The sequence below is a fragment of the Notolabrus celidotus genome, chromosome 4 (genome assembly GCF_009762535.1).
Source record: "Notolabrus celidotus isolate fNotCel1 chromosome 4, fNotCel1.pri, whole genome shotgun sequence".
Taxonomy (NCBI): domain Eukaryota; kingdom Metazoa; phylum Chordata; class Actinopteri; order Labriformes; family Labridae; genus Notolabrus; species Notolabrus celidotus.
Window position 1 is genome coordinate 1509144 of NC_048275.1, and position 20350 is coordinate 1529493.

The 20350-nt window shown below is 44.4% G+C and overlaps 1 protein-coding gene across 2 annotated transcripts in view; it reads left to right on the forward strand.

The window, feature by feature from the left end:
* Positions 1-18009, forward strand: part of kif16bb (kinesin family member 16Bb) — a 59902-nt gene extending 41893 nt beyond the window's left edge. The window contains exons 15-19 of one of the 2 annotated variants that reach the window (XM_034681502.1): positions 1315-1397; positions 7362-7450; positions 12091-12264; positions 13064-13142; positions 15408-18009. In XM_034681502.1, the coding sequence (XP_034537393.1) occupies positions 1315-1397; positions 7362-7450; positions 12091-12264; positions 13064-13142; positions 15408-17591 (2609 nt within the window). In that variant the 3' untranslated portion in view covers positions 17592-18009. The remainder of the gene's footprint in view (positions 1-1314; positions 1398-7361; positions 7451-12090; positions 12265-13063; positions 13143-15407) is intronic. The other variant, XM_034681501.1, reaches the window with a different exon arrangement.
* Positions 18010-20350: the final 2341 nt, after the last annotated feature.

Consider the following 20350-nt stretch of genomic DNA (forward strand, 5'->3'; position numbering starts at 1 on the left):
AATCTGCAATGATGAAATGTTCAAACCAAGCCAGAAACCTTGGTGTAGTCATAGACTCAGACCTTAATTTCAGCAGCCACATTAAGACAATTACAAAGTCAGCCTACTATCACCTTAAGAATATATCAAGGATTAAAGGACTTATGTCTCAGCAGGATGCAGAAAAACTCGTCCATGCATTATCTTTAGCAGACTAGACTACTGTAACGGGGTCTTTACAGGACTCCCTAAAAAGTCCATCAGACGGCTGCAGCTCATACAGAATGCTGCTGCTCGAGTCCTAACAAGGACCAAAAAAGTAGACCACATTACTCCAGTTCTTAGATCTCTACACTGGCTTCCTGTCTGTCAGAGAATAGACTTTAAAATCCTGCTGATGGTTTATAAAGCACTGAATGGTTTAGGCCCAAAATACATTGCTGATCTGCTACTACTTTATGAACCACCTCGACCTCTGAGGTCATCAGGTACTGGTCTGCTTTCAGTTCCTAGAGTCAGAACGAAACATGGTGAAGCAGCGTTTAGTCATTATGCACCACATATCTGGAACAAGCTCCCTGAAAGCTGTAGGTCTGCTCAAACTCTCACCTCTTTTAAATCAAAGATTAAGACTTTTTATTTACCTCTGCCTTCCTATCTTAGATTATTTTAACTCACTTTAAACTAACATTTTAATGTAATTTTTAATATATTTCTAATTTCCTTTTCTTTTCTGTTTTATCATATTTGTCATTTTAATTATGTTCTTTTATGCTTGTCTGAATGTCTCCAATGCTTTTAATGTGTTAATGTAAAGCACATTGAGTTGCCCTCGTGTATGAAATGCGCTATACAAATAAAGCTGCCTTGCCTTGCCTTGCCTATAGCAGCATAACCAAGACCTGGTCCAAGCCTGATCCAGCTCTAACTATAAGCTTTATCAAAAAGGAAAGTTTGAAGCCTACTCTTAAAAGTAGAGAGGGTGTCTGCCTCCCGGACCCTGACTGGTAGATGATTCCAAAGGAGAGGGGCCTGATAACTGAAGGCTCTACCTCCCATACTACTTTTAGAGACTTCATCATGATGTCATCCTTTGGATTTATGTGTTAATTTAATCTGTATGCATTTATGTCTTTGTTGTTTCCATGATGTGGATTGCTTTTGTTGATTTGTGCGTCCTCCCCCTCAGGGAGAGTAAAGATTTCCAATCCAATGCAAAACCCTGCAGCCAATCAGAATTGATTGTTTCCCTGACGATTATACAGACCATAATGATAAAGCTGTACAGGTTAATGATTTCTTTCCCCCATGTGTAACCTCTTCTGTTCTCCTCAGGCGCCGTCATACATCTGGGAAGAGGAACCAAACTGAGGTTTAACCATCCAGGCGAAGCTGCCCAGATCAGAGAGACCCCTCAGGTACACACAAATGCAAACACACACACCAGACAGGCATTCTTAAGGTGTTCTTCTGTCTCTCAGAAAACATGCTGCCTCATTCTCTGCCCCTGGTTATCTGTCCATAACTACCAGCTGTATGTATTACCTGCTCCTCTCAGCTGAACTCTCACCCTTCTCTTCACGTCACACACTGAACCTCCGCTGTGATCCTTTCAGACGGTTTCTGATCACACTCAGAGTAACTGCTTGTTTTTCAGCTCCCTGTTTTCTGCTCTGACTAATTGGCTCACAGAAAAGAAAAAGGAGTGAGACCTGTGAACCATGAGTAATCTCTCCACAATGCTGAACTACTTTTAAACCTTTAAAAATCATCTCTGCGCTCTCCCTGAAAGCAGGCCAGGTGCAGCCGCTTTCAAAATGGCTGCTTTTCATCCTGGCTTGAAACGGCTCCCTCTCGGCTTTCATTCACTTTCATGTGATTCCTTTTTAAAGAGGTGTTGTGAGAATGCAGCGTTTCCCTTATGTAAACCTCAGCCACTTTTTCTCTCCTGTTATTGTTTCATGTTGAAGAATTCTTGGTGAGTCTAAGGGAGGGAGAATTAAAACTTTAAGGAGTTTATGTTCAGGGAGGAATAAAATAAATCAACTTTAATGGACTAATAAGGATCTGAAAACATCAGTTTGATGTGCTTTAATATGATTTTACCTGCTATTGCTAAACCCTAAATTCAAGACAATCTCACTGTTTCCTTTTGTGCTTTGATGGAAAATGAACAAAAAAAAAACATCTCATATTTGGTCAGGACGGTACATTACACATAACCTGTGTGTGCTACATTTGCACAAGACAACATAAAGAGGAGGAAACACTGATATAAGAGCATCATGATGCTAATGCACAATTCATTCAGCCTCAGCAGATTTTTATTGTGATTCCAAAAGTTGTCATGTGTAACGGGTATTGTGTTGCATATTCTCCCACTTGCTTTAGTGTGTAATAGTTTGATACATGTACTTGTGGCTCTAGAGCGCCCCCTCTCCAAGGTATATATTCGCTGTGCAACTCTAGTGCTTTGCCAGTGTGTATAGACCTGCCGGAGGTGAGTGTCAGAACGCAGCACCGTGTACATTTATAATTAAGCTAACAAGCTAGTAGCTAACCTTGTCATTGTTCTTTGTAGTGTGGTGTATGAAACACCGAACGAGCCACTGTGCAACTGACCAGCATATGTTATGTCCTTCTCTGTTCAGATATAAAGTGTTGGTCTGGATACTCTTTCAAGCCTCCTTCATCCTTTAAATACACAACGCAGAGTTTATTGAACCATCCAGCTGCAGTAAAGTGCAGTTGACCGTGGTTACACATGCACTCATGGTGACAGTTTTTCTTTGAATACTGATAATAATAATGATAATAATACATTTTATTTATAAAAGCACTTTAAAAGTTTCTCCAAGACACTTAACAAGAACATAAATTATACAATAGAAAAGCAAAGCAGCAAAACAAAACATAAAATAATTAATTATAGGTTAAAAGCCTTTCTAAAGGTGGTTTTGAATTTGGTGAGTGAGGGAGAGAGTCTGAGGTGTTTGGGGAGAGAGTTCCAGAGGGTGGTGGCAGCGACAGAGAAGGCCCCGTCCCCCCAGGTTCGGTGCTTGGGTTTGGTGAGAGGGGTGAGGAGGTTGCAGAAGGTCGGTGAGGAAGGAGGGAGCGGGGTCATGGAGGGCTTTGTAGGTGATGAGGAGGATCTTGTATTCTGGAGGGGATGGGAAGCCAATGGAGGTTCTGGAGGACTGTGGGGTGATGTGGTCTCTGGAGTGGGAGTGAGTTTTAAATGTATTGTAATTTGTTGAGGAGGGTGTTGGGTGAACCGTAGAGGATGCTGTTGCAATAATGGAGTCTTGAGGTGATGAAGGCGAGGTTGAGAGTTTCAGGGAGGGGCGGAGATGAATCAGAATCAGCTTTATTGGCCAGGTATGCTTGAACACACAAGGGATTTGACTTTAGTAAACTGTGCTCTCTTTGTACAAGACATAAGAATAAGAACTACAATAAAAAATAAAATAAAAATATAATAACAATAACCTTAGCTATAAATACAAAGAAACAACAAATAGGCATGACTAATATGTACAGGCTAAAATAATATGATAGTGCAGTGGTGAGTTACAGAGGGAGTTTTACATTATACACATAGAAGTTAAATAATAAAAAAAATAGAAATATGGAATTCTGCTTTGAGAATTGTTGCATTGTATATCTACATGTATATTTACAGAGAGTATTTATCTGACAGGTATGACACTGTTATGGTTAGTGTTCATCAGAGTGACAGCCTGGGGGAAGAAGCTGTTCTTATGGCGGGTTGTTTTGGCGCTCAGTGATCTGTAGCGCCTGCCGGAGGGGAGGAGTTTGAAGAATTTGTGTCCAGGGTGTGAGGGGTCAGCAGTGATGCTACCTGCCCGTTTCCTGGCCTGGGACCGGTACAAGTCCTGGATGGTGGTCACCGATGATTTTTTCTGCAGTCCTTATAGTCCGCTGCAGTCTGTGTTTGTCTAGTTTGGTTGCAGAGCCAAACCAGACAGTGATGGAGGTGCACAGAACAGACTGGATGATGGAGGTGTAGAACATGATCAGCAGCTCCTGGGGCAGGTTGAACTTCCTGAGCTGACGCAGGAAGTACATCCTCTGCTGGGCCTTTTTTCTGATAGTGTCTATGTGGGAGGTCCACCTCAGGTCCCGGGAAATAGTGGATCCCAGGAACCTGAAAGAGTCCACGGTAGACACAGTGCTGTTCAGGATGGTGAGGGGGGGGGGGGGGGGGGGAGTGGGGAGGGGGGGGCTTCTCCTGAAGTCCACTGTCATCTCTACCGTCTTGAGCGGGTTCAGCTCCAGATGGTTCTGACTACACCAGAGAGCCAGCTGTTCCACCTCCTGTCTGTAAGCAGACTCGTCTCCGTCCTGGATGAGACCGATGACGGTGGTGTCGTCTGCAAACTTCAGGAGTTTCACCGAGGGGTCTCCTGAGGTGCAGTCATTGGTGTAGAGGGAGAAGAGCAGTGGGGAGAGAACACATCCCTGTGGGGCGCCAGTGCTGATGGTCCGGGTGCTGGATTTGATGCTCCCCAGCCTCACCTGCTGTCTCCTGTCCGTCAGGAAGTTGGTGATCCACTGACGGGCGATGGGCGATGTTTTTGAGGTGGAAGAAAGCAGTTTTTGAAATATTGTGAATGTGTTGTTAAAGTTGAGGGACTGATTGAAAATGATGCCAAGGTTATGGATGTGTGTGGATGTTGAAACAGTGGATTGATCAGTAGTGAGTGAGAAGTCCAGGCAGGTGGAAGTGAGGGATTTTGAGCCTATGATAAGAATTTCTGATTTATTACAATTTGAGTTTGAGGAAGTTTGTTTACATCCAGGAGTTTATTTAGGTAGAGGTAGTTTGTGAGGGTGGCGTGGGAAGCAGCGGTGATGGATGTGGTTGAAATGTAAAGCTGGATGTCGTCAGCATAACAGTGGAAATGGAGGCCATGGCTGATGATCTGATTCCCCAGATTGTCATCACATAAAATGTTCTTAATGCATCGTTCTTTCTTCCAAGCCGTCTTTATCTACAACAGTGTTTGAAATGCTCAGGGCTGCACTCAGTCCACCTTTGAGCAGCAGCAGTGACTCTCTTGTATTTCCTTGTTTAACCTGCTGGATTTCCTGTTTTAGTTGTTTGACATTAACTATTCATGCAATCAGGTTTCCTTCACTTGGATATACAGACAATGAAAACAACTTAGTGTCATTGGTGTTTACATACTGCACTGCAGGCTGGTCACAGACCTGCACAAAGTCAACATTTTAATGGGAGTTGTGCATAAATAATAAACGTTTATCTTTGAGGTTTGACTGCTGGGGTTTACATTTCCTTGCAACCAGAACCTCATGAAGATAGACAATCCACATGACCAGGAAACTTCCTGTTTGAGAAGATAATAAAGTACAATCTGAGAGGACACGTTACCAGAAGGCCCGTTCATACTCTGAGATATTCTTTATTCCTGAGCTGGCACACTCTGTGCAAACAAACAGTGTTTCCTGGATGCTTGACTTCTCTGACTGAAAGTTAATGTTGAAAAAAGCGTGTTTACAGATGGTGGATAAAGCGTCTAATATCTGTTTATGTTTATTTTTAGTTCTTTAAAGTCACACTCCACCGGATAAAGAGAACTTGATAAAAGAGTAGACTGCACTGGCTGCACCTCCCCTTTAAGTGTTCCCCTGTTTTATAACATTTTATGTAATAAAATGGATTCACAGCCCGTTTTATAGTCACAGCTGTACGTCTGGGTTTTTTTTTGACAGCTTCCTGCACTCTGCATTATTGAAAATTGCTCGCTGCTGCAGCCAAGAGAAAGCACAGACATCCAGGCCCCTCTGCGGTGTCCAAGCGGAGCCTCTGCCATTCATTTTTTAACATTTTATTCCAAATGAGACGGTCCCATGTGCTCGCTCTGGATGTGTCCTCGCAGACCCAGAATGTGTTTTACTGTTGCGTAAAGAAGGATCTCTTAAAATGACTTTTTTCACAAGCAGCAAATTATATAACTGTTCCTTTTTTTAGATTGAGAGGAACACCCAGGAACCATGCAGGAGATGAAAACTCACAGAACAACAATGATGGACTTGTTTGTAAATTACAGCTTCTCTCTTGCTTACACCGGTTTTGAAATGTGGGCTCGACTGCTCACGAAATAACAGAGAACATAAAATCTGAATACTTTTATAAGGCAAGGCAAGGCAGCTTTATTTGTAGAGCAACTCAATGTGCTTTACATTAAAACATGAAAAGCATTGGAGACATTCAGACAAGCATAAAAGAACACAATTAAAATGACAAATATAATAAAACAGGAAAGAAAAGGAACATTAGAAATATATTAAAAATTACCTTAAAATGTTAATTTAAAGTGAGTTAAAATAATCTAAGATAGGAAGGCAGTGTTAAATAAAAAGGTCTTAATCTGTGATTTTAAAGAGGTGAGAGTTGGAGCAGACCTGCAGCTTTCAGGGAGTGTGTTCCAGATATGTGGAGCATAATGACTAAACGCTGCTTCACCATGTTTCCTTCTGACTCTAGGGACTGAAAGCAGACCAGTACCTGAGGACCTCAGAGGTCCAGGTGGTTCATACAGTAGCAGCAGATCAGCCTGAACCTTTCAGGTCTTTATAAACCATCAGCAGGATTTTAAAGTCTATTCTCTGACAGACAGGAAGCCAGTGTAGAGATCTAAGAACTGGAGTGATGTGGTCTACTTTGTTGGTCCTTGTTTGGACCCGAGCAGCAGCATTCTGTATGAGCTGCAGTCCTCTGATGGACTTTAAGGAGTCCTGTAAAGACCCCGTTACAGTAGTCTAGTCTGCTAAAGATAAATGCATGGAGGAGTTTTTCTGCATCCTGCTGAGACATGAGTCCTTTAATACTTGATATATTCTGAAGGTGATAGTAGGCGGACTTTGTAATTGTCTTAATGTGGCTGCTGAAATTAAGGTCTGAGTCTAAGACTACACCAAGGTATAACCTCAATGCAAAGAGAAAAAGAAGAGTGCATGGTTGTGTTTGTTCAGGGAAAGACAGGAGACATCCAGCAGTCACTATGCACACAGAAAAAACATCTCACTTTGCAGAGTCTTACTTTTCAGGCTGGACCAGGTGTGCTGAAGTCAAAAGGTGCTCCTTCATTATTTATCAACCAGAACATTTTCTGTGCTGCTTCATTATTTTAGTTTTTCCAGATGTTGTTTATTCCTGATATCAGATCTTTTTGATTCTCTGTGTTTATTTGTTATTAAATCTTTGATGCAGCAGCAGATTATAACAGAGGAGCAGTGAAATCACATGAAGTGTGCCTCAGCAGTGAACAGACAGCTGTCACTAATGGACAGTGTCATTGTGATTTCATGCTGCCGTCTCATTCTTCCCTCTGCAGAGTGAGCCGCTGTCTCCCTTCAGCCTGTCCCTGACTGACACGTCCAAATCCTCTGAGAACCAGTCCAAGATGATCCCACAGGATCCAGGGTGAGACTTCTGCAGACACGTACAAACTCTCCACACTCTGTGACCCCGGAACACCTGAACCCACTCCACCTCCATGCCCACAGTGTGCCCGCCTGTTGAGCAGCTTTCATTGGACCAAATCAAAGCCATAAATCACGGCAGCCTTTCTGTGAGCGGAGGTGGGAACATGTAAAAACACATTCTGCTGTGCGTCACACTGAGCCAGCTGAAACCACAGCAGGCGTGCGTCCCGTAACCAAATTCACGTCCCAAAACGACCTCTGGTTCACCGAACTTTCCTGTGTCCCTCTTCCAAAACCACCGCAGCACACTCACTGCTCTGCACGGACAAATCCCAGTAGCATCTCTCCGCTGCTTCACTACACTTCCTGCAGATTTTCTTCAGAGGTCATGATGACATTTCACAAAGCAGGATCAGAAAAGGCCAGAGCACGGTCTTACTTTAGACTTTAGTGCAGCGCACAGATTGATGTAGTCAGATCATAGGAATATAAATCAATGCATCGATGTAGTACATGAATGGTTCCACCCCTAGTTGTACCTCAAAGGTATCAAGATTGTCTTTAAGTTCAAGCTCCTCTCAGAAGCTTCGTCTGTCCTGCAGCTACTTCCTCTATGTGAGAGTTAAGAAGCAGCTCCTCTTATTGTCTGTCATCATTAGTGTTTGCTGCAAGGGACAAACTTAAATACACACTGATACAGTACGAGAGATGATAGAGGAGAGATGGATAGTAGTAGTTGTAGCAGCTGGAGTCTGGACCACGTCCACAGCAGCAGAGATCCAGAGGAACCTACGAGACAAGGGAGCTCAGGGACTCCAGAAAGGTCTAAGAAAAGAGAGAAGAGAGGGAGACCAGAAGAAAGAAAAAGAGGAGAAGAAATGGTGACATAATGACGGAAGGAAAGGACGGGATAAGAAAAGGAGACATAAAGAAAGAAAGAAAGAAAGAAAGAAAGAAAGAAGAAAGGAAAGAAAGAAAAAAGACAGAAAAAGAGAGAGAAAGAAAGAAGGAATGAAAGGAAAAGGGAGTGAAAGAAGAAAGAAAGAAGGAAAGAAGGGAAGAAAGAAAGAAAGACAGAATAAAGAAAGAGAGATAAAAAGAAGAAAGGAAAGAAGGAATGAAAGAAAGCAAGAGAGATAAAGAAAGAAAGAGGGAAAGAAAGAAGGAATGAAAGGAAAAGGGAGTGAAAGAAGAAAGAAAGAAGGAAAGAAAGAAAAAAGACAGAAAAAGAGAAAAAGAGAGAAAGAAAGAAAGAAAGAAGGAAAGAAGGAAGGAAAGAAAGAAAAAAGACAGAAAAAGAGAGAGAGAGAAAAAGAAGAAAGGAAAGAAGGAATGAAAGAAAGAAAGAAAGAAAGAAAGAAAAACAAAGCGAGAGTTAGAAAGAAAGGAAGATGGAATGAAAGGAAAAGGGAGCCAAAGAAAGGAATAAAGAATAAAAGAGATCCAGAGGAACCTACGAGACAAGGGAGCTCAGGGACTCCAGAAAGGTCTATGGTTAGTAACTTTAATGGGACAGGAAGAGTTAAAGTTTAGTCTTCACCTCCTAAAATATAAAACGGTGTTGTTCTGATGTCTTTGTTTTTCTGTACCCTCTCTCACCTGGACCATTATCTGTTCTAACACTCAGCATCAGCAGTGATGATGTTTTTTCCATGCCTCATTGCTGAGATATGTATTCCATCCTTGTTCTTGTTGTTCACTAAGCATAAACCTCCCTCACAGCAAGGACAGAATTGATCTTTAAATGTGCCCAATCATTTCAGAAGTAACCCTCAGCGGTAAATAAGAGCCAGTCATTTGAATTCAAACGGTGGCCGTGGGTATCTGTTCAGCTGCAGGAGTGTCACGAAATATCAATGAACTGACCTGGAGTAGCTTGAGGGGGCGCTTCAGCGCAACAAAAGCAACCTGTGAGTTATCAGGGACATCAGGAGGATCACAGACTTCTCTGACGGGGAGGTTCGGACAGGAAGAGGCCGACTTCATCGACGAAAAGTCTGACCTGCTTTGGAAAACAAGGGAGCACTTCATATCTTTGTACTAAAGAGATCTTTGATATCAGAACAGATTATGTTGGATGGAAGCAGATCTTCTTATCTGGCCTTGCCCTGGAGCATGAAGTGTTCAGAATCCATTAAAACTTCTGTTTGGGAACGAGGAGAAGGAGTGTCAGGAGAAGTCTGTGTGTCTCTAATAGCAGTGTCACTTTGTTGTGTTGTTATTGAGTTTATGTCCAGTGGTCCCACTCCCTCTCCTCTGGGAGAAGTTGCCCCTGTGTGTGTGTTTGGTGTATTCTTAAATAAATGGACTGTGTAACAGAGACAGTATGTTGAAGCCAACTTTAAATTGCAGCTCTTTCAAACGCAGCATGTCTGGAGTCTGAGAGCTCCCACTGATGGAGCGGGCCAGCTGGTGTTTGACCCAAGCAGCTTTTAATGGCTAAGTTAGCTTTGAAAGTCCATCCTCTGACATCCCTCTCAGTGTCTGCCATCTCTGGCCAGAAGGCCAAGTGGCAACTTAACTATTTGCCTCCTCTGACCACGGACAGGCTGTTATCAGGAACCTTCTGAAGACGTGTTCTTACTCTGGGGAAAGTTCCTCACTATAGGAGCTGCTGTCTCTGGCTTCAGTTCACCTTACAGTAACTGGAGGCTCGGTCCTTTTTATATCATGTGTGACGCTCTGAGTCTGAGTCAGTGGAAACAACATGTGAAGAGTCACCTGCTGCTTTGTTAGCTGTGATTTTGAAGCCTTGAGTTGCCACCATGGTTATTAATGTGTTGATGTTTTTATTAGTTTCTATTTTATTTTTGTTTTGACTTTTTGTTTCCAGTGTCAGTCTAAGTTTATAACTGTCTGTTCTTTTAGTTCTTTTTGTTTCTATTTGTTGATAGTTTGTTTGTGTATGGGGTAAAGTAATGTTTGAGGTTAATAGTGGCTGTTTATACATTTATTTAGCATTAGTAAAGTTAAGACACTGTTGTGGTAAAGCATGTAAGAATTATAATTAGATTTGGTTGTTTGGGTAGCGCTGTTGCCTCAAAGCTAGAAGGTTCCTGGTTCCAATCCCCGGCCGGGCAGCTCCCTTTCTGTGTGGAGTTTGCATGTTCTCCCCGTGGGTTCTCTCCGGGTACTCCGGCTTCCTCCCACAGTTCAAAAACATCCTCACCAGGTTAAATGATCACTCTAAATTACCCGTAGGTGTGAGTGTGTGCATGGATGGTTGTCTGTCTCTCTGTGTTAGCCCTGTGATAGGTTGGCGACCTGTCCAGTGTGTACCCTGCCTTCCGCCCGAAGCCAGCTGGGATAGGCTCCACCCCCCCTGTGAACCCTAACGGGAAAAGCGGTCCAGATAATGGATGGATGTTTAATTTACTATTATAGTTCATGTTTTGATGAGAAGACACTGTCTCTTTAATAGGATTGTGTGTGGCACAGACAGTGGGACTCAAATAAGGCCACCATCAGTTAAACATGGAACAACGCTCCACTATAGAGAAAGGAATCAGGAGATATTTAAACAGTGTTCACACAGCAGAGAGCAGCACTGCAGAGGGTAGTCTGTCCAACTCAAACCTGAACCAGCTAAAGGGTTTTTAAATCTCTTAACAGAACCTTTTAAAACAGTCTTTCATCTCGTCTTTGTCCGCTTGAGTCTTTTCAAACTGTACGTGAGGAAAACCATCGTGTGTACGGGCAGAAGTGCGCTCCTTGCTTAGTTGACTGTAAATCCTGTCTTTGAGAATATCCTCTCTGATGGTGTGGAGGTGGATGGGATGCTGTGGATTGTTTTTGAGGCTTCAGACAGCTTTGGGTATCCCTCCTGGTTCTTTTGGACCCGTACAGTTTTTGCGTGGTCCGGTAATCCTTGATCTCACAGTCCTCTTCATGAAGCTGCTCCTCATCTTCATCACTAGTTTTTAGGATCAACTGAAGTTTTATTTCCTGACATTTTGAGCTACCATGAACGTAGAAAGATTTAAAGACCAGCTGAGGTACGTCTGCTCCACAGGTCCTGCTAAATGGGAGAGTCCACCTTTAATTACCAGGGGAGATTTAATTACCACTTTAAGGAGATTTAACACTTCAAGAGCTGTTCTCAGAATTACATTCAATAAGTCTATATTATATAAAACAGGATATGAGACACTATTTTTACAGGAAACAGTAAAATAATGTAACATTAGACATTGAGCACCCCCATGGTTTGAATGGAATGATCCACGTTTCATATGCAAATATTCAACTATGAGATTGGCAGTCGACTAAGACTCGTTAGAACCAATCGTCCAATATTCCACTATTTGGGGTCACCCCTAATATATTGCAACTGTCCATATCTGAGAATTGAAATAAAATAAATTATTTAAATTTTGAGTTCAATCCAGTTTTCTTGAAAACCGTTAGAGAATCATGGGTTGAGTGTATCCTTACATCCCTTCTCCTCAGCCCTGAAAGTTTCTCACTTGGTGATCCTAAACTGAGAAGAAAAGCTCAAAGTCAACAATCTGAAGCCTCCAGAAATCTAGGTTGGAGTTTTATATAACATCCACTGAATTGTTTCCATGTGAGATGTGTTTAAAGCGTTCATATGAACTCATGAAATCTGTGTGTGTGTGTGTGTGTGTGTGTGTGTAGAAGCATGGAAGAGAAGCTCAACCAGCAGGAGGTGGGATGGAAGCAGGTCCAAGAAAGCCTGAACAGACGCACCCGGGACTTCAAAAGACTTTCAAAGGAAAACAGTGGGGCTCCCCATCAACAGCGAGCGGAGCAGAAGACAACGGGGGCAGAGATGGAAGATCCTGGCACTCTGTAAGTACGGGGGAGGCACACTGAGTCTCTGTGGTGATGTTAATGAATCTGTTGTTTGTGTACCAGTTTTGCAAACATTCCTTCTCCTGCATGAACACAGTAAACCTCTGCGTGTGAGCACTATGTGTGACAGAGAAGAAAATGTGGTCCAGCTCCTTACTTGAAATCCCAGATCAGTGTTCCTCCATTTATTCATGTGAGCAGACAAACATTTCAGAGAACAGGACATCCTCTGCACTGATCCCTGGGATCTGCAGAAATCCTTTAATCGCTGCGAGGACCTGCACACTGTTCCTCTAGTTGATGTTGTCAATGCTTTAGTGCTCCTGCTTTCCCCTCGTCGTCAACCTGCTGCAGCCCACAAAGCTCCGCCAAAGCCGTTGTTTACTGTCAGAAAGCGTTCTGAGCTGTATATTTGGTTTCGGCTCCCCCCTCTCGAGTGCTCAGTATTGTATGTAAATCCCCAAATCAACATGCACAGATTCTATTTAATTTCACAGCTAGTAGAGTGGCTCTAATCTCATCCAGCCATTTGGGCTGTTTGCTTTTCAAATCTAATGGCTGGTGTTTCTGTGAAGGCTGGGGTTGAGGGGTGATTGCAGTCTTGTCTTTTGCCTGCAAACTGTTTGAAGTCTCTGGAGTCGCGGCACGGCAAATAATTGAATTTGCTTTGAAAACAAAGACTGAGGCAGTGTGTGAGAGCAAATAAACACATCTGCACAGAGCACATGCCTCGTATCAAGACACAGTTTCTGTTTTCTGATGGAACATTAAATGTGTTCTTTGTGTTCTTTCACAGACACATGGATTTACTTTCTGCACAAACAGCTGAGTCCAGAGTGCCGAGGAGGCGTGTCACCTGCAGGCCCACGACCCCGGTTTGTGCAATCCTTCTATTTCTACTCTTCATGAAACAGATCTGACATCTTTAAGAGTTTAAGGCTGAAACAGTCTTAATGGAAGTAGGGGTGTACCTAGGGGCGGGAATCAAAAACCGTATCAGACTTAGAACCGGTTCCAATTGATCAATTCCATTGGAACAATTCATTTCCCAGCACGGCATCACGTCACAGTACCAGCGCGGTACGTTGCATTACTGCAACAAAGAACTCCTTCAACCATGAGGAAACATGGAGAGGAAGAAGCGGTCTAAAGCGTGGCTCCATGTTAGTAAAAGAGATGGGAACAATGCCTTGCGCAATCAGTGCAACTCTGCCATCTCATGTAAAAGTGCAAATACCTCAAATATGCTGAAGCATTTGTCGACTCGGCCTCGAAGCTTGGGGTTAGCGTCGGGTCGACGTGGAGAAGGGTTCCAAGTGAACGTGTTCGCATCGGGGAGGCGAACCCCCGCCTACCTCTCCCCTTTCGGAGATGGGGCGTTTTCTCTCAGGCTCCAGGCTCCAGGGTCCACGTCCCGACTCATGCGGCCTAAAATGAGGCACCGAGAGCGGGTAAAATACCTCTGCGATGAAAAGCGTTTTTCCTCTCCAAATCCAAAAAAAAAAGTATTTTCCTTCAGGCTCCAGGGTCCATGTCCGGACTCATGCGGCCGGGAATGAGGTCAACCTATTGTTCAGTATGTTCAAGTTGAATCTGTTCATGTTCAGTCTTGTGCAGACATCATTTTGGAAAAAATCAAATGGTTCCTTTTTGTGCAGAGCTACTTTTTTCCCCTCAAAAAACCCTCAGGAATGGTTAGGAGAACTGATAAGGAAGTGGATTGATAAGCAGAATCCACAATGGCACTGACCTTGATCAGATCTGATCAGTTCACACCCCTAGGGGTAACGATTCTTTTTAACAACGATTTGTGGTCGCCGATACCATTTAAAGGACGATATTGGTTCATTTATAATGATTCGATCCGAAACGATTCAGTGACTTGAAATCGATTCAGTAACCAGTGTGACTGTGAAATAAACACCTTGATACTGGACAGTCCAGCGACTTATTTAGAACATCTCCGTCTTTGCAAAAGCCAAAGTGTTTCCACACTCTGGACCGCCATGGTGGCTTGATCATGTGGTCTGGAAGGCCAACTTGCCGAAGACGGATCGATGTTGTCGGATCATAGGAATATAAGTTATTAAGTATCGATGTAGTAGATTAATCATTACACCCCTAACAGGAAGTGATAACTGAGACTTTCTGATGCAGATTTTATTTACTGAGATGTTTTCAGTCACCGTGCAGCTGAAGCTCTGCTCCCATCTGTTAATAGCTCCCCTCCTCTCCCCTCCTCTCCTCTCCTCTCCTCTCCTCTCCTCTCCTCTCCTCTCCTCTCCCTCCTCTCCTCTCCTCTCCTCTCCTCTCCTCTCCTCTCCTCTCCTCTCCTCTCCTCTCCTCTCCTCTCCTCTCCCTCCTCTCCTCTCCTCCTCCTCTCCTCTTCCTCCCCTCCCTCCTCTCCTCTCCTCTCCTCTCCTCTCCTCTCCTCTCCTCTCCTCTCCTCTCCTCTCCTCTCCTCCTCTCCTCTCCTCTCCTCTCCTCCCATCCTCTCCTCTCCCCTCCTCTCCTCTCCTCTCCTCTCCTCTCCTCTCCTCTCCTCTCCTCTCCTCTCCTCTCCTCTCCTCTCCTCTACCATCTTTTCTCATCCTCTCCCATCCTCTCCTCTCTTCCTCTCCTCTCCTCTCCTCTCCTCTACCATCTTTTCTCATCTTCTCCTCTCCCCTCCTCTCCTCTCCTCCTCTCCACTCCACTCCTCTCCTCTCCTCTCCTCTCCTCTCCTCTCCTCTCCTCTCCTCTCCTCTCCTCTCCTCTCCTCTCCTCCTCTCCCCTCCTCTCCTCACAGGTTCAATACAGGTTTTTATGAGGCATGAAATACTTTCTCCCCCGGCTTGTCGTTTTTTTATTATGCACATATTTAAACCCTGTTACACTCTCCTGTAGGGGTTTCAAAGAAAATGGCATTCATTCTGAGACATCAGGGCACTTTGACACAAGTTTGTTTAAACATGCACGTTGTTAGACTTTGGATCGTTTGTGTTTGTGTCTTCAGATATAATTCAACACAAGAAGAGGAGTTTGAAACGTTGTTTTATTCTCCTGGACAGAGCGTACTCTTTGTTTACTCTTCTTATAAATGTTCATTTCTCCTCCTTCTTTCTCCTTTTTCTCCTCCTACTACACATCCTATAAACTAGGCCATACCTGGGAAACATCCCGTCCCTCACATCACTGCTCAGGTAGACAGAAACTTGCTGCAGGGTTGGGTAAGCACCAGGGAAGGCCAGGAGCAGGAGAGGGGCTCGTCACATAAATCAGGTCTGGGGCTGGTGTCTGCGTGGCTGTGGAGGAAGGCTCGGAGCGTGGCTGGAGATGCAGGTTATAAGAGGGAGGAGGTTTGGTCAGGGGATGCCAGCCTCCAGCAGACAAGTGTCCTGGGCCTGGGTGATGGATGCGGCATGAAGCCAGAGGGGAATGCTAACGAGATCCAAGGTGTCGTGGCTGACGGCTACAAGGGGAGACCTGGCTCTGGTGGGAGCTCATTAGGCAGCGTGTCCCACCTGCAGAGAGGAAGAAGTAGCTCCACGTCTGTCCTCCCACAGACCGGCGCTCATTCTCAGCTCAGCGAAAAGCTCCTCGGCACTCAGGCAGCCTGCTGTCCACAAGAGGAATCCACCTTCAAGGGCCAGAGTGGCTGCAGAGAGATGGATGAATGTGGAGGTTTGGAGGAGTTCCAGGGAGACGCTGGGATGGAGACTGCAGCACATCAGAAGTCAGGGCTCAGCTCTTTGGTCAGCAGAGTCTCTTGGATCGTCCAAGATGCAGGGCGCCTTCTTTGGAGCTCTCCCTCTGTACTCCAGCAAGTCAGGAAAGATGGACTGCAGCCTTTACGGGCCTCTTTGTCCAGTCAGGTTGCCTCTCTGTTCAAGGAAAGTAATGTTCTGTCAGCGGTGAAGGACAGTCCAGTCCTCACCACGTTTAAAGGGAGCTTTGTCTTCTCTCTCTTCAAGGATAGTCACATCTTCTCCCTGGTGAAAGAGCTGCCTCTCATTCAGCACGTCCAGGTGGAGATCACTCAGAACCTCCAGTCTGAGGAGGCGGCTTGGATTATTCAGGAGTGCATTCAATCAGAGTACAAACAAATCCCTGTCCTGACACAAACACAAAGTGTTAGCACAGTGGAAGAACTGCAGAATGACGTACCACTGATCCTGGAGGATATCACGTACCTGCGGTCAGTAAAGATGCAGAAACAGGCTCATGTTGAAGAAGAAGAAAATGTGACAAATCCACCTCCTGAAAATAAAGATCAGACTTTAAAGAAGTTTAGGAGTGCACCAGACATAAAGGATGTCAAGATCTGTACTCAGACTTTGATCCCGCTCCCTGCCTCCCTTTCAAACCTGCAGACCCAGCCGTTAGAGGACTTACTGCATTCACTAGAGTCCATCGTCTCCACCTCGGTGCTCACCTCTCAGAAAACTCTCGCCCTCTTCTGGGTGAACGCTGCTACATGTGTCCATCCTGAGCCCCGTCCTGCCCTCCTGATCCTGGTGGAGACCGGTCTCTACACCCTGACGGACGACTCCGGGCTCCTGGTTCTGTTCCATCACCTCCCTCTGCTGCAGCTGCAGGAGGTGCACATGGGCTTTGCAGGATCCAGTCTGCGTTTGATGGGCGCTACGGAGGACAGCATCCTGGGGGTCTACACCCACAGCCAGACCCTCAGCAAAGAGCTCTGCTCGGCCATGCTTGGTGTCATCTGTCCTGAGGACGAGCGGGTTTCTCGTCACCCTCTTCTGCACGGAGACTTGATGAAGATGTCTTTAGGGTGGCAGGACTTTGTACCCGACCTGCTGCTGGATGCTGGGTTGAGAGTCTGCAGCCAGTTCCAGAGGAGTCTCGCGGATCTTGTTTACCTTCTTCATTGTAACATGGATGGAGAGACGGTGACACTGGGAGAGGTGCAGATCCTGCTGTTCACAGGTGTAGGGGTGTGTACAGGAGGATGTCATCAGACTCTGGCTCAGTTCCTTCTCACTGATACCCACCTCGGCCTGGTGCAGGAGGACGCCGTCTTTCACCCTCTTCCACGCTCCGTCACCATAACACCCTGCCATCCCCAATTCCACAACTTAACCCTTCGCCGGCGCTCAGATGTGCGCTGCGTGCTGATGCATGGTGAAGACAATCACGGGGCTGTCACACTGGATGTAATCCTGGCGAATGTGAGGGGCAGGGGTCACCCTGAAAGCGCGACTGAGGCGGCGACCCCGCCCGTGCTCGCTTCAAATTCCTCTCCGCATGCAGAAATGTGGAAATTAACTTTCAGCTGCTCCTCCGAGGCCGCCTGCCTGATTAATCACTTGTCAAACGTCTGATCAAGGATTGAACAGCCAGTAATGAACCTTACTCACAGGGAGCAGCGGTGAGAGCGCCGCCCGACAGGACGGTGGGAAGGACGGCGTGAATGACGGAGAAAACTTTGACCCAGTTTGGAGTTTGTCATTTTAAATTTGCACGGCGTCGCACTTTTTATACTTGAACCTTCTTCTTCTTTGTTAATGTTAATTTTGTTCTTTAACCACTACGTCCACTTTAGCACCGGGATGTCTGAATTTACAAGTTAAGTCAAAGTTTTAAACATTTGGGTGTTAATGTTAAGATTGTTTCTGTTTCATGTGTATTATCATTTTTAAAAAAGATTAATGTTTATAAATGTGACTAAATGACCTCACTATCATTGTGAATAAGTTGTATCTTTTATATAAATGTGTTCTCACTGTGAGATATTTTATAAAAACAGAACTTTTTCTATGTTTGTAAAATAAAAGAGTAAATCCAGGGTTTTGTTTGGAGTTGTGTTGCTCTCTTAAAATGCAGATAAGCTCTGATAGTTCAGCTTTTTAAGAGATAAGATAAGATCCTCCTTTATTCATCCCACAAGGGGGAAATTCATGGAGTTACAGCAGCAAACAAGAAGGTGTACAGAACAAGAATACACTACCGGTCAAAAGTTTTAGAACACCCCAAATGTTCCACTTTTTTATGAAAATCCAAGCAGCTCACTTTCATTGAATAGCTTTAAATGGCACAAAGGTAAGTGGTGAACTGCCAGAGGAAAAAAAGAAAGGGTAAGATGAACACTTCAGAATTATACAAAAAGGCCTTTTTCAGGGAACAAGAAATGGGTTGCTGTTCTGCAGCAATTAAGGTTAGTCAAGCCTTGAAAGTTGGTGCTACCAATTCTTACAGGTGTCCCAAATGTCCTTGATTACTTCCAAATCCCTCTGTCTGCATAAAAGTAGTGTTGGAACACACTGTGGGTCCATACCCTCGTGAGCATTATTTGAAGAGTCTTGTACTCCAGAAAGAAATGTGTTGCTTAATAAACGGCAAGAAAAAGGTGCCATAGGTGGCTACTTGGATGAGTTGGTTTATGAATTGATTCCATGATTTATTTTTGAAGTGTGTTTGTTTGATGTTTTCATTTAAGAGCACAATAAGACATTGAACTGCTTCATTTTCAATAAAAACTTGAAAAATTGGGGTATTCTAAAACTTTTGACTGGTAGTGTATATAAAGGAAATAAATGCTCATCAGAGACGACAGCTTGACCATAATTCTCCTGTCAGCCACCACCTCCACAGGGTCCAGGACTGAGCTGGTCTTCTTCCCCAGTTAGTTCAGTCCTGCTCTCCTGTATCCTGTCCGCCCACAGCAGGTGAAATCCTTCCAATGTGGCGTTCGTGTCCGGTGTTAGCTCTGTTAGCATGATGCTACTCTGCCAGTGTTTAGTCTAAATGTCTTCTCCCACTTGATTTAAGATAAATTTACTTAACAAGTAACATTTGAGCGAGATAGAGGGACTTGTTTTAAGACATCTTAAATATCTTGTGAAGTCAAACAATCTTGAAATGATCTTGTTTTGAGTTTTAATTTAGAAGAAACAAGGTTGGTGCTGGGTTAGCTGGTCCACCTTATCGTAGATAGATCTTACAGTCCCCATAACGGTGGGTGGAAGGACAGGTCCATGTGGTCTTTTCTTAGCTGGCACCTCAGTACCAGCACTTCGTCCTCGCCTCCTTCTCCTCAGCTCGCAGGGAACATCGGGCCTAGCATTGTTTAGCATTGACATGCTACGGGCTGCTAACAGCTGATCTTGTATGGAGGAACAAAAACAGTTAAAACACCCCTGCACACGTAGTCAGTTTGGTGTCCATGGCCAACAAATGAGTCCTTAAAAGTCCTGACAGGCTCCAAATACAAAGAGAACTAAACAGATCTGAAAAAAGAGTTGAAGAAAACATGGAAACAAAGAATTCAGAGTCTGATGCATTTCACTGCTTCCTCTAATGCCTAATGTTTTTCTCCCTCTCATCTTCTGTCATGCTCTCTCTCTTTTTATCTTCCTCTCTGATGTTAGCTTTGGCATTTTTCTCCCTCCTCCTCCTCCTCCTCGCTGACTCAGACTCTTCCTGAATCTTTATTCCCCTCTTATCATTCGTCCCCTCACCTCTGAAAAGCAACACTCTTTGTACCTGAGGTCCAGGTGAACTTTAACTACACAGCTTCTTCCTGCTCAATAGCTCATTTGATTTATCTCTGCCACTCAGCATTGTCCACTCCAGGTTCAGGACTTTTTTTTTCAGAGCTTGAGAGCTGCTTTATATTTTGGAGGGGTTAGGATAGCTTTGTTGCATCTCTGAGAAAGAACCCGAGTCTGATTCCCATCTCGTACTTGGAGCCAAAGACCGTCTGCTCCTTTTCTTGACTGAGTGACCCCATCCAGCTTAGAAAATTACAGGGGCAATATGGTGCAATCAGTCCTCCTGTCTGCTGCAGCACGGAGGATGGAGATTCAGCCTTGAACGAAGAAACCCATCACACCTCGTAACGCTGAGGTTTCAGAGAAGATGAAAGCTCCGGGATGTGAAAGAGTTTGTTTTTCTTCTGTTTCTTGGTGAGGTGGTTAATTAGCATTCAAGTCACCGTCTGTGTATCGTAACTTTCTGTGGGAACAACACCAAGGCAGACAAATCACAGCCCGACGCTTTCTTTATATTAAAGGTGACATATCATGCAAAATTGACTTTTTAATGGTTCTTTACCTGAAATCTGTGTCCCTGTCTACAAACC